Source organism: Myotis nattereri (assembly GCF_964212035.1).
Source record: "Myotis nattereri genome assembly, chromosome: 15".
NCBI lineage: Eukaryota > Metazoa > Chordata > Mammalia > Chiroptera > Vespertilionidae > Myotis > Myotis nattereri.
In genome coordinates this window covers 49,191,288-49,210,090 of record NC_138090.1, presented here as the reverse complement: position 1 = coordinate 49,210,090, position 18,803 = coordinate 49,191,288, and the positions used below count along the sequence as shown (strand labels likewise).

The 18,803-nt window shown below is 51.9% G+C and overlaps 1 protein-coding gene across 3 annotated transcripts; it reads right to left on the bottom strand.

Moving 5' to 3' along the window:
• Positions 1-761: 761 nt before the first annotated feature.
• Positions 762-18,508, bottom strand: SNRNP70 (small nuclear ribonucleoprotein U1 subunit 70). 3 transcript variants are annotated; one of them, XM_081108410.1, is made up of 10 exons: positions 18,035-18,508; positions 17,143-17,299; positions 15,197-15,259; positions 15,031-15,085; positions 12,537-12,601; positions 12,313-12,375; positions 11,382-11,463; positions 8,095-8,196; positions 1,653-1,740; positions 762-1,572 (listed from the first exon to the last, which is right to left on the bottom strand). In XM_081108410.1, the coding sequence occupies exons 2-10, from the start codon at positions 17,287-17,289 to the stop codon at positions 921-923; spliced, it is 1,317 nt and encodes a 438-aa protein (XP_080964536.1). In that variant the 5' UTR covers positions 17,290-17,299; positions 18,035-18,508; the 3' UTR covers positions 762-920. The 3 variants fall into 3 exon arrangements, with proteins under 3 accessions (XP_080964536.1, XP_080964537.1, XP_080964538.1); XM_081108411.1 differs by having other exon boundaries at positions 17,143-17,442; positions 18,035-18,269; XM_081108412.1 differs by having other exon boundaries at positions 762-1,545; positions 18,035-18,269.
• Positions 18,509-18,803: the final 295 nt, after the last annotated feature.

Here is an 18,803-nt window from a genome sequence, read left to right as displayed (position 1 = left end):
GAAGTAGGTGCCAGCTTGTATCTCCTGGACAGCAAATGCCAAGCTTCATGCATCAAGTGCCGAAACAAGCACGGCTGTACTCAAATCCCGCCTCGTCTCCTACCCTTCTCATAACTGCAGCTGCAGCCTTGAGTCTGAGTCCAGCAAGAGTGACTGGCTTCTCTCTCATGGGATCACCAGACAAGGGTTCTCTCCATCATCTTTTTTATCCAGAAATGTGTTGAAATCTCAACTGCTGTGAAAAGCTTCTGTTTCTTATTTGTTATTAGTAGCAAGACAAACGGTGAAATGACCATCATGAACTGAAGGCCATTTTCCATCCTGGCCGCGTGGACTTCCTGCTCCACCTAATCTTCTCACCTTGTATCTTGCTCTCGTTCCATTTCTTCACCCTTTTCCTGCTCTCCAATTCATATAAAACGGCTTCTCTTTCACACAAAGTTGCAGCTTCTACTGAGTAATCAAATACTTAGGACCCACCCACCATTTCCCCCACCCAAGCTAGGGTTATGTGTGGAAGAGGTTAAAAAAAAGAGGGTGAAAAAAAAAAAAAAGAGGGTGCCACACTAAGGGATCAAAGACATTTACAGAGCACTTCCTCACCCCATTTTAAACAGCTCCAGTTATACGCTGGGGTATCCCCAGCCTTAGGTCATCAAGTTCAAGTTCTAGGCATGTGCTGGAACACAAACCAAAGTAGGGTTAACATTTCAAGTGACAACCTTTTGGGGAAGACATTAAGAGACGTGAAGAAACCAAGGTGCCCATTAACAAGAAATTAATTTTATTTTTAAATCCAAGGAACCAGAACAAACAAGACTTCTACCCATGGATGGCAAACTTAGATGGTGGCCAAGGTTGGGGGAAGAGGATGACAGCAACAGGGCGGGTAGGAACACGTCCAAACAGGTGAGGCCTCTTCACTCTGGTGCAGCCTCCATCAAATACCCGTTCTCTGGAGCAAGATACCCGTCGCCTCCCTCGGACTCCATGTACATGTCTCGGCCATCATTGCCCAGACCCTCCAGCCCGTTGTCCTGGCCACCCCCACCCCCTCCTCGGGCTTCATCCCTGCCCCGCTCACTGCCCCGCTCTCCCCGCTTGTGCTCGCGATCCCGGTCTCGGTCTCGGTCCCGGCGCCGATCCCGCTCGCTCCGGTGGCTCCGACGTCGTTCCCGGTCACGATCCCGGCCCTTCTCCTCTGGCCCATCAGGGCCATCCGGACCCAGCTCCCCAGGAGGCCCATCATCGGGAGGTGCATCACCAGCCTCAGAGGGCTCTGCCATGTCACCACCTCCTCCACCACCACGCAGCTCTTCCTTGCGCTCCCTCTCCCGTCGTGCCCGCTCACGGCTTCGGCTGCTTCGCCTCTTCCGTTCCCGGTCCTTGTCCTTGCTCCGCTCCCTGGAACGCCTCCGCTCATCCTTGTCGCGACTCCGGGAACGCCGCCGCCGGTCCCGAGAGCGGGAGCGCCGCCGTTCTCGCTCCTTGTCTCGCTCGCGGCTTCTCTCCCTGCGCTCCCGCTCGCGGTCCCGGTCCCGATCCCTGTGGGGAAGCGGGGAGGGGCCCGGCCTGGATGAGGTGGGTAGATGTGTGTCAGGGCACCCCACGTGACCACCCCCCTTCCCAGGAAACCACCTGCCCAATCTTACCTCTCATCGTAGCGGGAGGTATCATCGCGGCCAGAATGCCGGATATTCACGTCCGCCCCACCTCTTCTGGTACCACCAAGGCCACCTCCTGGAGGTGGGGCAGAGGAACAGAGGGTCAGCCTGAGCATGGATGAAGGATGGGAAACGAGAAGCATCAAAGAGCAAAGGGAAGGATACCATCTCTGTTGGTGCCGGTGGGGCCAAGTTCTGTGAGGACATTTTGCTAGGCATTCTCTTAAAGTGACCAAGTGCAAGGAGAATCAAGATAGTATGGCAGCCAAAACCTGTTTGGCTCAGTGGATAGAGCATCGGCCTGCGGAATGAAAGGTCCCAGGTTCAATTCCGGTCAAGGGGATGTACCTTGGTTGCGGGCACATCCCCAGTAGGAGATATGCAGGAGGCAGCTGATCGATGTTTCTCTCTCATCGATGTTTCTAACTCTCTCTCTCCCTTCCTCTCTGTAAAAAAATCAATAAAATATATTTAAAAAAGAAGAAGAAAAGAAAATGGCTTAAAAAAAAAAAGATAGTATGGCATAGGTAAACACCGGTACTCACCACCTCCCACAACCACATCAAAATTACAACCAAAATACACAACAACCATCATTTAGAACCGCCTGAAAGCTGGTTGAATGGGAGTCCTACAACTAGAGAAATAAAGAAAGTACATTGAGACCGGTAGGAGGGGCAGAGGCACAGAACTAGCTGGTCCGATACGCACGTGTACCACTTTTTTTAATCGAGAGGGCTATCTCAGCTGCAGAGGCCCCCTGTGAGGAGCAAGGAGTTCAAGCCCCACCCTGGACCCTCAGCCTAGGATTCCAGAGCTGGGAGGAGTCCCCATAACTTTGGACTGTAAAAACCAGCAGGTATTGTGGCTGAGTGACACAGAGGCTGCTAAGGACCCAGGTGTTCCTCTTAAAGGGCCAGTGCACAAACTTACTCAGACTCAATCCCTCTGAGACCCAGCACCAGGCAGTTTTGGAGGACACAGGGACATACGGGGAGGAACTGAATTATCTGGCATCACAGCAGTGGGTGATCCCAAGAGTCATTGTTCATGTGCTGGGACCTCCCCATTGCAAAGCTGACTGGCAGCCATATTGGAGTTTCCATCAGCCTGCTCACACTGTTCCCAATGCCCTCATGATTCCCTGAGACTCCGCCAATCTAATTTGCAGCCACATCAAAGCTGTTATAGGGGGTGCAGCTGCTTTTCCATATGACCAGCCAGTCCGGGCTCAAGCTTCAAACTTTGCTAAAATCTCTCAAACAAGCAGCTGGTATTAGCATGCCCCAAACCTATCAATAAAAGGCCTCACCTGGGCACTTCACAAGCCCAATATTAGTAGTAACCATCTTCAGACCTCTCTGTAGCTCCTGCCGGGTGGCCCCAGGCAGTGGCTGACTGCACCTTCCAGGAGGTCTCACAGCAAATGCACCCAGTGGACAGCGTCAGACCATACAAGATTACAACTCTACACATCCACAAGCGACACATTCAAGGGGGAGACTTAGTGAGCACCAAAGCCCCACTGAAGCAAGTCCTGCTCCATATGGGTGTCTCCTGCACAGCTGCTCTTCCACTGTAGTAGCAGCTGGTCTTCACAGCCAATTGGGCTGAAGGTCAATTCCTCCCACTGATGCCAACAGCAATCAAGGCTCAACTACAAGACTGTGCACAAAGCCCAAACAGGGGCACACCTAGAGGGCCTAGCTCAAGTGACTGGGAAGGCTGAGCCACTGGGCCTACAGGACGCCTGTTCTATAAGGCCACTCTAACCAATTCCAGGAGACATAGCAGCTCTACCTAATACACATAAACAAACATAGGAAAGCACCCAAAATGCATAGACAAAGAAACATATCACAAATGAAAGAAATGGAAGCAAGCAAACTACTGGATATAGAGGTCAAAACCATGGTTATAAAGTTACTCAAAGATCTTCATGAGATTTTCAAAAATCTTAATGAGAATGTCAAAGACATAAAAAAGAACCAGTCAGAAATTAAGCATACACTGAAATAAAGAATAATTTACAGAGATTCAACAGAAGAGAGGATTCCAAGAATCAAATCAACAATCTGCAATATGAGGCACACCCAATTAGAAGAGCAAGAATAAAAAAACCCCCAAAACATGAAGGTAGTGTAATGAGCCTCTGGGACAACTTTAACTACCAATATTCACATTATGGGGGTGCCAGAAGGAGGAGAGAGCAACATATTGAAAATCTATTTGAAGAAATAGTAACAGCAATGACCTATGAACCAGGAGGTCACGGGTTCAATTCCCAGTCAGGGCACATGCCTGGCTTGCAGGCTTGATCTCCAGTAGGGGGCATGCAGAGATAGCCAATCAATGATTCTCTTTCATCACTGATGTTTCTATCTCTCCCTCCCCTCCCTTCCCTCCCGCTCCCTTCCTCTCTGAAATCAATAAAAATATATTTTAAAAAATAATAATAGCCCTAATCGATTTGGCTCAGTGGATAGAGTGTCAGCCTGTGGGCTCAAGGGTCCCAGGTTCAATTCCGGTCAAGGGCATATACCTTGGTTGCAGGCACATCCCCAGTAGGGAGTGTGCAAGAGGCAGCTGATCCATGTTTCTCTCTCATCGATGTTTCTAACTCTCTATCCCTGTCCCTTCCTCTCTGTAAAAAAATCAGTAAAATATATTTTAAAAATAAAAATCATCATTCTTCCCTTAAAAAAAAAAATTATAGAAGACTTCCCCTACCTGGTGAAAGAAATAGACTTATGAGCACAAAGATTCCCAAATACGAGGAACCCAAAGAGGCCCACACCAAGACACATCATAATTAAAATGCCAAGGGTTAAAGATGAAAAGAATCTTAAAAGCATTAGGAGAAAAGCAGTAGTTAGCTATAAGGGAGAGCCCATACAACTATCAGTTGATTTCTCAATAGAAATCTGCAGGCCAGAGGGAGTGGCAAGAAATATTCAAAGTGATGAACAGCAAGGACCTACAACCAAGATTACTCTCTTAGTAAAGCTATCATTTAGAATTGAAGGTCAGGCCGAAACCGGTTTGGCTCAGTGGATAGAGCGTCGGCCTGCGGACTGAAAGGTCCCAGGTTCGATTCCGGTCAAGGGCATGTACCTGGGTTGTGGGCATATCCCCAGTGGGAGATGTACAGGAGGCAGCTGATCGATGTTTCTCTCTCATCAATGTTTCTAACTATCTCTCTCCCTACCTCTCTGTGAAAACAAAAATATATTTAAAAAAAAAAAAAAAAGAATTGAAGGTCAGATAGAGCTTCACAGACAAGAAAAAACTAAAGGAGTTCATCACCACCAAACCAGTATTACATGAAATGTTGTTGTTTTTTTAAAGTATATTTTATTGATTTCCTACAGAGAGGAAGGGAGAAGGATAGAGAGCCAGAAACACCGATGAGAGAGAAACATTGATCAGCTGCCTCCTGCACACTCCCCACTGGAGATGTGCCCACAACCAAGGCACATGCCCCTGACCGGAATCGAACCTGGGACCCTCGAGTCCCCAGGCTGACGCTCTATCCACTGAGCCAAACCGGTCAGGGCATACATGAAATGTTGAAAGGTATTCTTTAAGAAGGGGAAAAAGGAGATAAAAAATATGAACAACAAAATGGCAACAAATACATATTAACAATTGAATCTAAAAATCAAAATACACGAACAAAAAGTCTAATGAACACAATAAACTGTTGACTAAAATAAATCAGAGGCATGGAAATATGGGACTGACGAATCTCAGAGGGAAGAGGGGACAGGAAGAGATTAGCCAAAGAACTTACATCATGCATATATGTATTACTTATGGACACAAATAGGGTGGTGAAGGCCTGGGGCAGGGCACGAATCGGGTAGAGAGGGCCAATGGAGAGAGTAAGGGGGGGGGGGGGAGGACATCTGTAATACCCTCAACAATGAAGACTTGAAAAAAAGTGACCAAGGATGGATATGGGGAGATATGTATATATATATATATTAGTATTATATCCATCCTATATATATCTACTGAGCCAAACTAGCTAGGGCGAGGCATTTTTTCAATTTCCTCATATTCCCCGTTTCCTTCCTACTCGTTTTGAGGCTCATTCACCTCTTTTCCTAAAGTCTCCTCCTTGTCTCTTTGACTCCTACTCACCCATCAACATGTCAGCCCAAACATCACTTCCTCAGAAAGCTATCCCTGACCTTCTAGAATAAGCTGTTTTTCCACTCAGAGACCATACAAATTTTGTTCTCAGAACTTCAACTGCAGTTTCAAATTTGATATGTACATATGTGAGCTGACTGACAAGTGTGCCTCTCCTGGCAGCCTGTAACGCACCAGGAGAGCCAGGCCTATGTCTGGCTTTGCTTGCTGTAACCAGCATGGGGCACCGCATCCAGGACATAAAGGTGCATGTGCAGTAGTCAACCGACTGACTGAACAACACCAAGGAGCAGCGGGTAGTCCTGTTCCTCAGGCGGGGAAACAAACTCAGATAAAGCCACTTGCCCACGCTGACAGGGCAAGGAAGGCGCGGAGCTGGGACGTGACTCCCAGCTAACTCCATGCGCTCTCCTGTACCTCACTGCCTGGAAGAAAACTTCAGTGAAGCAACCTGGACCTCCACGTGAGGAATGACTTAGTAGTGAGGGTGAAAAAGGAAAGAGGCTGCTTGGCTGTCAGAGACATTCAGAGACAGGCAACGACCAGGCAGCTGCTATATCACAGTACGGGGCAGAACAGGCTGGTGTTTTCCATTTTCAGGTCCCAACCTACCAGGGGGTCACATCATCAATTTGATGGGTTACAACCAGTACATAAGAAATAATAAAACAGCAGAATACAGTATAAGACACTAGTATGCACTGCCCATAGAAAAGATAATTACTTTCATAAAATTTGGGTTGTATGTATTTTTTAAAAAATATATATTTTTATTGATTTCAGAGACAAAGGGAGAGGGAAAGATAGATAGAAACATCAATGATAAGAGAGAATCATTGATTGGCTGCCTCCTGCACACTCCACACTGGGGGATCAAGCCTGCAACCCGGGCATGTGCTCTGACTAGGAATCTAACCATGACCTGGTTCATAGGTCAACACTCAATCACTGAGTGTCGCTGGCTGGGCAGGTTGTATACATTTTTACATACATATACTGGGTCAGGATATACCAGGTTATCACCATCACAAAGTCTGAATACCAACCAAACGAAGACTCTGGGATTCCACAACGGAAAGTAGCAGACCCTGAAGAACCCACTGCACCCAGAGAAACCAGGAAGCAAGTAAGAAGCTGTCTAGTCTATCAAGTTCAGAGACTCAGCAGATGAGTGGTCTACCCAGCACAGGCAAATCAAGAGTGAGAACAGCAGGCTGGGAGGCAGGAATAAGAGCAGAGGGTACTGGACCTGCTAAGGGTGTCTACCCAGGAAAGGCCATCTCCTCTGAGAGCTGTCACTCACCCTCGCAGGAGTCAACACCCTCAACAGACATGTTTGGATGGCAGACGCTCAGCCCCAGGGCCAGGCCCAATGCTGAGCCAATCAGACCCACCTACTCCGAAGTGTAGAGATGCATGCAGGGCTGGGTGTAGAGCAGGGGGCTGTGGAATACCACACTGGGCCAGTGTGGGGAGACACAGAAAAGACCAGTCTGCATGGACAGCGGACAAGGCAGAAGCAAGCTGCACAGATGCCAGAGGTAGTTCTTTTCAGCTTTAAGGTGTGACTACCAAGTCCTCCTGAGGGCCACTGGCATCACGTGTCTCTGAGCTTCAAGATACTCAGGATTCTATACTGACAGGCCCCTTCAAATATACTTCTGATATTTGTAAACAAACTGACCTTGACTGAGTGTTTGAATGACAATTAGAAACAGAAAGTGAGGGGGACCGAATATAAGAAGCGGTGAGGGCAGAAGCTGTCTATGCATGTCTTGCTCTTGACTAGAGAAGCCTGGTACACAGCTGGTGATCAAATAAGCACGTGCCGAATCAATGAATGAATGAGCAAGAGCAGAGAGTAAGCGGACGAGACGATGACATTTACAAGGCCCACCATATGCCACTTGTCAAGCTGGGCACCTGATGCTGAGCTCAGTGAACTCTGAGATTATTACCATTTCCCAGGATGAGAAAAGTGAGACAGGAAGAGGGGAGAGCCACCAGCTAATAAGTGCAAACTGGCACTTGGTCCCAGACTAGCCTCTCGAGGCCAGGACTCCTTCCTGTTCCTACTCTAACCCCGCATGAGAAGACGCACCAGCAATATGACGGTGATCAAAGAGGATGAGCAGGAGAGAGGGAGGAGGATGTGAGCAGCCTCAGGGGAACAAGGAGAGGACAGGGAGAAGAGGGTACAGAAGAAAAAAGGTGAGAACGAAGATGCCGAGCACACAACCTCCAGAGCCCCGCGTGGGCAGAATGAGCTCACCTAGCCTCCGGGGCCTCCAGCCCTTCACCGTCCGGCCCCTCTCCACATCCACAAGGACTCTCCTGCCATCAATCTTCTTGCCGTCTGCGTGCTTGTAAGCGGCTGCAACAGATGTGGGGAGGGGGGAGGGGAGGAGTCCCCAGAGGGTCCTCTAGTCAGGACAGGGCCCAGCTCGGCAGCATCCCCATCCCCATTCGTCCCCATCAAGGCACTCACACTCACACACACGCCCACCAGCCAGCCAGGCAACTGACAGCCAGACCAACCCTCTCCCAAATCGGGGAGGGGCCTGCTCCATCTCAGCATCTGCTTCTTTATCACCCCCCAATCACCATTGGGGGGGCAAGACCACCCTCCACCACCATGCCCCAGGCTTCCACGCCCTTTCTACTCCCAGATGACAGAGCAGCCCCCTCTTGCCAAGGTGGCCAAAGTCGCTGCAAAGAAACTGAAGGTTAACTTAAGGCTGGACTCTGCTGTGGTGGAGGCTCCTCCACAACCCCAGGCATGCACCCTAGCACATCATGCTGGGGGAGGAGGCCCAGCCGGCCGCTCTGCACCCCAGTTCACACCGATTTTTTCTGTTTTTATTTTTTTTTTATTTTTGTGTGGAGGGGTGGTGAGTGTGGAGGGAACAGACATCAGAACAGAAAATGAACCAGAGGGATGGGAGAATCTTTAGATGGCAGGGAGCAGAAGCGCAAGTTATGGTGCTCCCAGGGGGCCTGGAGGGGGCCTGGAGGGGCCCCGTACAGCAGGCAGGGGAGAGGGAAAGTGGAGGGAGGCATGGGAGACGTGCGGTGCTACTGAACATTCCTGCCTTACCTGAGACGACTGACTGCCACCCAACCCCAGGCTCCACCCCATCTCTCCCTCCACACCCCAAGAGCAACACACGCTGGGCAGCCAACCCAGCCTGAGCCTCTCAGGAAGGATGAGGAGTAGAGGGAGAGATGCAGGGAGGCATGATCCTGCTCCTGGGCAGGGCACAGCAAAGGGCAGGCCTGGTCCCCTGGCCTGTCTTACACAGGGGCTGTAGGGAAGGCCAAAAAAGTCCCTTTTCCACCCCCAGCCCTGGCCTACGGGGTCGTCCTCAACCAACCACAATACCCTGCCCCGCCCCAGCCCGCTCCCCCCCAAATAACAACCAGAGGAAGAGAAAAAGGTGCCATTTACCGATGCCGGCCTTGCGGGTGTCCAAACCGAGCGGGATGGGGGGGGCCCGGCAACTCCTGGGGGCCTGGCGAGGAGGCGGGCTTCCCGGGGGGGGACACGGGACCGCTTACCTGGAGCCCCCAAGCTTACCTGAGCAAGCGCACCGACCCCACACCCACCACCACAGGGTCAGCTAAAGCTACAGGGCAGGGAAATGGAAGGTTTGGGGGAACCACGGAGAGGGAGAACCACATCTCCTGCATCACCTGGCGACAGGCAGAGAAGTGGTGGACCCCAAAAAACCTTAGGGAAGCCTTGAAAGGGGGAGACAAGAATTTACATCAAGTCTGGGAGCTGGGAAGTCCGGGGCCTATCTTGCTTAAACTTACAAAGAAGGCTGGGGAGGCCTTGGCAAACCTGTCCACCCTCACTTTTCCCCTGTAAAGTCCGTGCTAGCCGAGGCACACGCCCCTCCCCCTCAGCACATGGAACGATTTTTCCATCTCAAACCCAACACTCCCTCCCACCACCTGCTTCAGCCCAAAGGCTGGCACACAAGGGGGCAGCCTCGGGGTCCAGGAGATGGAGTGCTGCCCGTGACCTGAGGAGGGGCCACTTGACCCCTGGGTAGAGGAGGGTAGTCAGGGAAGGAATTTTAAGGACCGGGAACAGTCAAGCAAAGGAACCCTGCTCTAGTTCAGTGTCCCAAACCCCAGGAAGAGGCCCAACCCCAGAATAACAGCAAAGAAAACATGTGATGTGTGTACTTCTAGGCTTCTCTCTCTCCCTCTCTTAGGTCTCTAGATAGTGGAAGGGTCTGAAGTAAAATCTACAACACCATCAGCTGTTTGCAGCCTGTCACTTGATCCCTCCCACACCCCAATCCCTAATTCCATGCACTCTGGAGAACAACTGGGCACCACAGCCCCTCGAGAGGCCTCAACCATGAGGCCGACAGGAATGGGGCAGAGCACCCCAAATCTAGCAACCAAAGCTTCTCCAGGGCCACCACAGTGACAGCCCCGCGGAAGGCACAGGGGCAGGGAGCGAAGGGTTGAAGGGTTCCACGTGGAGCCCTGTCCCTAAGGCACCCCCTTGTCAGTATTCTTGCCACCTTGCCGCTGACATCATGAAGCCAGGTCAGTCAGTGGTTGGATGGAACCCAACCGGAGCGGCCAGCTGCCTTTCCTATCAGGGTTCATCCTTCCTCTCCTGGGATCAGCAAGAGCATATGGATCAGGGGCCAGGAGGGACAAACGGGCACCCAAACAAGGAAAAGGTTCTGGGTGCGGGGAGTCTGAGGGGGTGACTGGGGACGGGAGAAGGGGCGCCTCGCTGCTCCTGAGCTGCCTGGCTAAGCTGGGCTGTGTGCGGTGCTGAGTGATCTTACCCATGATACAAACCCTTATACCAACCATACACTGAGGTGTTGTAAGGGGAGCGTAAGCATCAGCTGCAAGCCAGCTGCGTGGTGGCTGCAGTGACAATAAGAACAGTCAATTAATATGGCGGCCCCTGGACACGCCGCAGCCATGCCCGCCCCCACCCACCCATCCCTGCCCCGGTGGACGCTGCTGTAGCCTCATAGGGGGCTTTGGAGTGGTGGGGGCAGGCGCTGAACATGCCTACCAGCCCGCTGCCCGCTGAGAAACAGGGTGGGGGGCCAAGGGTGGGGAGGCGGAGGGTCGGGGAGCCTAGCCCCAGCTCTGCTGGAGGGAAGAGAAGGCTGGTTCAACGGCCAGTCCTCATTCCAACCTGGCTGCCCCCAACTCCGGCGAGAGGAATGGGGAGAGGCTCCCCGAAAATCCGACCCCCCCACTCACCTTCAGCTGGCTCCAACCCCCACCCAGTTCCCTCCTTGCCCGAGGTTCAAAGTGTGACACTTACCTCCCCAGGTTCACACACACACACACACACATACACACACACATTGTGGGGGAATTTTTGTGTGTGTTTGTTTTTTTTAAAAACACATACATGTATAAAAAAAAGATATATTAGTAACAGAGGGAGGAGGAGAAAGGACATCGCTAATGTCAGGTTTGGCAGGATGGGAGGTGGGAACAGACAACGGGAAGGGACTGGGGCAGCAGAGAGGGTCAGAGGGCCGGGCTCAGGTGGGAGGTACTCACAGTGCATATCTCGTTCATGTTCGTACTCGATGAAGGCATAGCCTCGGGGCTTTCCTGACCGCTTGCTATAGACCATGTGTATCTGGAGGGCAGGGGGTGGGGGCAGAGGTTATCTCTGGCACAGGGAAATCTCATCCCATTAGTCACACAGCCTGTGTGTTAGGCCCTGGGGTGGGTGATGCCCAAGACGGATGCCTCAGACTATCTCTGTCTTTCAAGTCCCCAGAGTGTCTGACACGCTAAAGCAGTGGTTCTCAACCTTTATGCTGCAACCCTTTAATACAGTTCCTCATGTTGTGGTGACCCCCAATTTCATTGTTACAAATTGAACATAATTAAAGCATAACAATCACAAAAACAATATGTAACTATGTGTGTTTTCCGATGGTCTTAGGCGACCCCTGTGAAAGGGTCGTTTGATACCCAAAGGGGTCACGACTCACAGGTTGAGAACCGCTGCTCTCACGGTAATGGACTAAGCAGTTTATGTGAGGATGACCTGAAACCCTCACTGCTGCCCAGAGTATTTAAGTGACATTGAAGTTAAATGAGGGTATTTCAGTGAAACAGAAAGCCTTGCTCTGAAACAGGAGTCAGAACACATGTCCTATAAAGAGCCAGGCAGCAGGTACTTCTGGCCCTGGGAGCCATACTGTCTCTGCTGCAATGACCCAGGCAGCTACAGCAACAGCAGCCACCGATGCCAGTAAACACACGGGCCTGACTGGACACCAACCAACATCGCTTACAAATAGGAAGTCTGTAGTTTACCCCCTGGCACTCAGTCAACAAGGAGGCATCGTTTCTTAAATGTGCTTCTGTTGCCAAAGCCAGTTGTGTGGAACCAGGCGCCGTGCCCTCAGGATCGGGAGCCAGCCTTCTCCCTCCCTCCGCATTCCCCAATTTAAATACCCGGCCCCAGTCCACTCACTCTTTTGATGGGTCCATATACTTCAAACTCTCTCCGGAGCTTGGATTCTGTTGTGTCATAGTTCTACAAGGAGAGAGATACAGGGTTAAGTGGGAGAAACGAGCCGCCTCCAAGCTGACCCCTTAGAACATTCCTGGGACCCAGCCATTTGCTTCTGTCACACACCCCAGCTCCCAGCAGCCCAGATTCTAGACTCCTCTGGGGCTCCAGGACTTGGGACTCACCACTCTCGCCACAAAGAGCGTCTTGAAGGCGTCACCCTGAGCATTGGGATCATTGTGAGGGTCCCCTGCACAAGAAGATAATTTGTAATAGAAGATATCAACAGTCCCTCACTTAGCAAGACAGATACAGACAGATGGGCAGGGAGGCCATTACAGAAAACTGCTGGTGACCTTGGCATGTCCCCCGAGTCCTGGTTTCCCTGAAGCACAGCAGCCTTGATCCAAGTGGCTGATTTAAGCCGATGGGGGGGAGGGGAAAAGGGGGGCTTCACGCTGCGTGATGGGGGCCAGCCTGCCAACTCAGACCTGCCAACCCCAAGGCCCGTCTCTCTCAGCTGTAACTACACTGACGGGGCATCTCTGAGGAGGCAGCGTGAGCGCACCCTGGAGGAGCTGAGCTTTCACTCGCCAGTAGGGCCACACTGCCCTCCACTGGCACAGCCCGAAACTGCAGCCGAAAGGAAAACCTGGGATCAAGCAGCCCTCTCTCTCCTCGGCTGGGAGTGGAGATTAGGAACATGCAACCCCCGGGGAAGAACCCAGGGCTGCTATCAGAGCTCATAAGAGGTTAATCAGATGCCTTCTTCCAGCCTTACTACCGCAAGGCCACTGAGGAACTACCACCTCCACAGACAAGAGCCAGAATCTATTACAAACTCAATGGCACAGGTGGTTCTGATGGGTCAAGCCTGGGAAGAAGTCCTTTTCACCAGGTGTGGTGGCCCCAGCGCACACAATGCCCACGGACTCCTGCCAAGGCCCCAACATCACCCTGCCCATTGCACAGCGGAGGCGGTTCTTCTACACACACAGTGCTACTAGCCTTATTCTGGGAGAAGATGAGAAAAGGAATATTAATATTAAACGCATAACATGGGACACTGTGCGAGACAGCTGAGAATTATTTATCCTTTGCAAACAGAAACAGAACTAAGCCCCGAGGCATGTCAGAGGCGAAGTGCAGGAGCAGCAGAGACCAAGCCTGACTCTCCATCCTAGTCTGACTTCACAGCCCAGGTGCTCTAACCAGCAGGCCCCCATGCCGAACCGCACGCACTAGCTTCTCAGAAAGGCAGTTTGGGTGTTACAAGAAGCCAGAAAAGTTAAAGATCTGTTTCCTGTGAGAGGGGAACACAAACTAAGTTCCAGATGACTTTAGGAAATTTCTTTCTTTTTTATTGATTTTTTTAGAGAGAGGGAAAAGGAGAGCGAAACATCAATTGGCTGCCTCCTGCACACCCCCCACTGGGGATCAAGTCCACAGATATACCACTTTAGTTTCTTTTTTTTCTTTCTTTCTTTTCTTTTAAATATATTTTTATTGATTTCAGAGAGGGAGAGGAAGAGAGAGATAGAAACATCAATGATGAGAGGGAATCATTGATTGGCTGCCTCCTGCAGGCCCCCTATTGGGAACTAAGCCCACAAGCAGGGCATGTGCCCCCGATCGGAATTGAACCCAGGACCCTTGAGTCCACAGGTCGGTGCTCTATCCATTGAGCAAAACTGGCTAGGGCACCACTTTAATTTCTAATAAGAACTTTTTAAAAAACTATCACCGGCCTTATCTGATTTGGCTCAGTGGATGGAGCATAGGCCTGCAGACAGAAGAGTCCCAGGTTCGATTCTGGTCAGGGCACATGCCTGGGTTGCAGGGTCGATCCCCAGTGTGAGGCGTGCAGGAGGCAGCTGATCGATGATTCTCTCTCATCACTGATGTTTCTATCTCTCTTTCCCTCTCCCTCTCTGAAATCACTAAAAGTACATTTTTAAAACAAACAGAAAACTGGACAGCAACAACTGATGTCTTGCAAAACTGGATGGCCATGTCCCAGGGAAGAAAACACCTAAAGATGACCAACTTGGTGAGAAGGGGAAATCCTGACTGTGGTCTGGACCCTGAGTCTGAGATGCCTTTGAGGCTCAGGGAGAAGGCAGCTGCAGTGAAAGTCTGGGCTCAGAGTCAGGTGGACGCCTAGGTCTCTAGAGGTCAGACATGTGATAAGCACCCTGAGGACCCTCCAGGGAAGAAGGCTGGAGTGAAGCGATTCACCGAAGCCTCAATAGCAGGAGGGACTCGCTGTAACAAAGGTCCATCTGAAGTTGTGAAATCTGGAAAACGGCTACTATCTCCCAACGCTCCCAATTCCAGCACCTGGAAGGGAGGGAACATCCCAGCCCAAGGGTTAGAAGCTCAGGTGGAGCCAGGACTGTCACTAGCCAGGACCTCACTGCCGTAGCCTGTGAGACCCAGCTGGACTGTGCAACCCCTCCAGGGCGCAGCCCGAGGTACCCGGGCTCTCCCTTCCTGCCAGCCCTTACTCCACACTCTCCCGCTTAAATGACCAAAGTAAACATAGTGCCTGACAAACAGTGGGGGCTAAGAAGTGAACTTACAACCCCCCTTTCCCAAAACAGGCTCCTGGGGTTGACCTGGGAGAGAGAAACACACGAGGGTTTGAAGAGGAGATGTGGGAGAAGGGAAGAGACTTACACATTTTTAGCTCTGTCTCCACTTCCTGCTGCCGCCGCTCAATCTTCTCTCGTCTCTGTCAGGAGAAAGGTGGACAATTAAATGCAGACAAAAGTGCCCTAATGTCAAGGACTATCTGGAGAAAGGGACAAAAAAGACACAGGGCCAGGAAGCAAAAATTACATACCTTCCTCTCCATGCGCTCCTCCCGAGTTTCTGCTCGTGTTGGGGGAGGGGCATCTCGAGGGTCCTGGGAAAAGAAGAAAGGTGACAGGGGCGGAGGGACTAAGGGAAATGGCAAAGAAATAATAAGCATCTCGGCCATGCACCCCCCACACACATACAAGCAAGCAAACAAGGACAGTCGCAGGCCAGTGGAGGCAGGGGCGTGGCACCACTGCTATCAGCAAACTGGTCTGTGACAAGAGGAGCACAGAAATCAGAAGTATTCAGAAGGTCTACAGCAATCTGACAGGGGAGTTTTTGTACCTAGAGAATAATAAAAAATTCTCAAATTTTTGTAGTCTTTTTTATTTTTTTTATTTACCTATTTATTTTGGGGGAGAGGGAAGACATGGACTCGCTGTTCCACCCCATTCCACATCCATTGGTTGCTTTCTGTATGTGCCCTGACCAGGGATGGAACCCGAAACCCTGGCACATCAGGAAGATTTTCCAACTGAGCTAACCAGCCAGGGCTGTATTCCTTCTTTTAAAATGCAAGAAAATAATGCTTCTGTATTTATCAAAAGCATCCATCTGCAAGGGATGTGTCCTTTGTCACAGACTGGAACTGGGACCAGGCCTGAAGCAAACGGACCCGACAGTGCAGTGCTCAGCAGCAGACAACGGCACAGCCTCTGGGGGCCAGGGCAGGTCTCCCCAACCCCTCATTAAACAGTAACTGGCGTGTGACCACATCATCAAAGGCTGCCACTGGACTGTAGCCATTAAATTGGTTTAACTGGCTAATAACATTCCCCGTGTGCCGGTTCACCGAGGGTGGCAAATCCTACTACAGACCAACCTTCTGTTATCTCTCTACTAACAAGCTCTGCAACTTTCTCCGCCTCCAGCTGCCCTTTCCCCCTCGCCAGAACTTTCCTCTTCCAACTTCTGGCTTCGTGCCACCGTTGCTCGGCTGTGCTCTGATGCACCTTATGAGTGGATGCTGTGACCCCAATTTTACAGAAGAAAGAGACCCAGGCATCTAGGCTGTGTATTCGTGTTTATCCTGAAGGTGCAGAGCGGAGAGTCTCAAGCCCATGGTCTCAAGCACTCTACCACATGGGGCTAACCCAGCCGTGGGCAAACTACGGCCCGTTTGAAATGAATAAAACTAAAAAAAAAAAAAAGACCGCACCCTTTTATGTAATGATGTTTACTTTGAATTTATATTAGTTCACACAAACACTCCATCCATGCTTTTGTTCCGGCCCTCCGGTCCAGTTTAAGAACCCATTGTGGCCCTTGAGTCAAAACGTTTGCCCACCCCTGGGCTAACCCTTCATGGACCTCTTACTGTCGAAAATGGTAAATAACAAACACCGATACTTGCTGACTGCCAAGCCTTGTAACATACATTTTGCAGTTAATTGCCCATCAATATCCTGAGGAAAATAATAACCCTTTGCTAGAAATGAAGAGCACACACTAAGGGGGTACATCACGTGCCCAATGCCACACAGCTGGCAAACGGTGTGTGGGTGCCAGGGACCGCCTGACCCCAAAGCCTGAACATTCAACTGCCAGTTACTGAATTTTCACAAAACCCTACAAGGGATATATTACCAACCCCATCAAGACAAGGAAATGGGCCCAGCCAGGGTGGCTCAGTGGTTGAGCACTGACCTTTGAACCAGGAGGGTATAATTCAGTTCCCGGTCAGGGCACATGCCCAGGTGGTGGGCTCCATCCCCAGTGGGGGGCGTGCAGGAGACAGCTGATCAATGATTCTCTCATCATCGATGTTTCTCTCTCTCTCTCTGAAATCAATAAAAAATTGAGCATCGGAAAGAATAAACCCACACAGCTAGAAAGTGGCCAGACACTGGGCTCCCAAATCCAGGACCCCCCGCCCCAGCTCCCAGAACCCGAACCACTCGACCACTCGAGCCTGCTCAGTGAACTCACCTCAAACTCCCGGATGTAGGGCGCGATGCCACAGTAAGGTTGATTGTGGTGTTTTTCATGGGGCAGTTTCTCCAGGGGTGGCAGGTAGGGGATGGGGTCCCGGGGAGCAAAGAGGGCCAAAAGGTTGGGCGGCAGGAACTGAGTCATCTTGCCAAGTCTGCGAGCGAAAGCGGACCAGCCTCAGGTTAGGTTGGGCCCAGAGAGACGAAGCCCCCACAATCCCTTCAGCCCCCAAGAACGGAGGGAAGGAGGGGCAAGGTCTCGGCATGAAAATCGCTTCTGTAAGGGCACAGGGTGGTCCTATGTGGCAGAGAAAAAGGAATAAATACAGATGAGAAAGCAAGTCCTCGGAAGAGGGCCGCGTGAGGGTGGAGCGAGCCCGTAAGGGACGCAAAAACTGAAAAGGGGGTTTCTAAGCAGTAAGCCTCGGAGTCCCGAGCAAGGAGCTGAGAGGTTCCCCGGAGGAAGTCAAGGAAACCGAGGAGGGATGTAGAGCGCTGGCGGCGGGTGGTCCCGCACCTCAGAGAACAGGGCCCGGGTCGCGGCAAGTCTCCGATAACCGGGGAGGGTCGTCCCCAGCTAAACCCTCACGCCGGGGCTTGTGGGTAATGCCTCTAAGCCCCCAGAGGCGAAAGGGATTATGGGTAAGGGTCCAGGACACCGCGGAGACCGAGAAGAAAAAAGGCAACACAGCGCAAGGGCCTGTGGGTAAGGAACCGCGGGAGGGCTGAGGGAAGAGAGCCTAAGTGCCCAGAGGACTGTGGGTAAGGGGTGCAGAAAGGTGCGGTGGCGGGGGACGGGGCCCGGCCGCGGGGGAAAAGGACCCAGGCCCACCGCAGAGGCTTTTGGGTAAGCAGCCCCGCACCCGGTAAGGCCCCTCAGTCACACTCACCCGCCGCGCGGCGCCCTCCTCGACCCGGCGACGGTCCGGGGGCTCGCGGCGGCTGCGGCGGCCCCTCAGCAGTAGGGACTCTTGCTCCGGCTTCGACTCCAGCGGCGTCCGCGTCCGACTGCCTCCGTCGCCCGCCAAGCGCGCGCACCAGGCCGCTGCTGAGGAGCCCGCGCGGCCTCGGCTCGCGACAGGGGCAGGATGGGGAACCGGTCCTGAATCCCTCCGCCGCCGCACTGCGCACGCGCCGCCACCGTCGGGATCTGCCTACACGCCGGGATCCGGCTCCGAGGAAGGCACTGCGCAAGCGCGAGGTCACGGCCCCGCCTCCGGGCACCTTAAACTCCCTCGCCGCGGCAGGCTAGAGCCCGCAGTGCGCACGCGCAACCGCACCAAGCCTTTGCTCCTGCACCTGGAGATTTGGGCTCCAACCGCTTCTCTCCGCGAGACTCTTCTCGATGCTCCGCCCTTTCCCCTAACACACTTCCCGGATCTTGCGCGCATGCGGCCATCAGTGCGCTCTGATGTACCCCTCCGCCTTCTGACAAAGAGTCCCTATGTGAATAGTCTGGTAACCTGGGCTCGTCTATTAAATCAGTAACTGTTCGCTGAGCGCCGGGTGTATACTAGGCACTGTGTGGGCTCTAGGAATACAGCGCGTGACTAAAGGAAACGCTCTTTCTTGGAGCTTACATGGCATGAGGGGGGACAATAAAAGCGTTTAAAAGAATAAATATAATTTCTGAGAGTGGCCTGCGCCATCAAGAAAAGC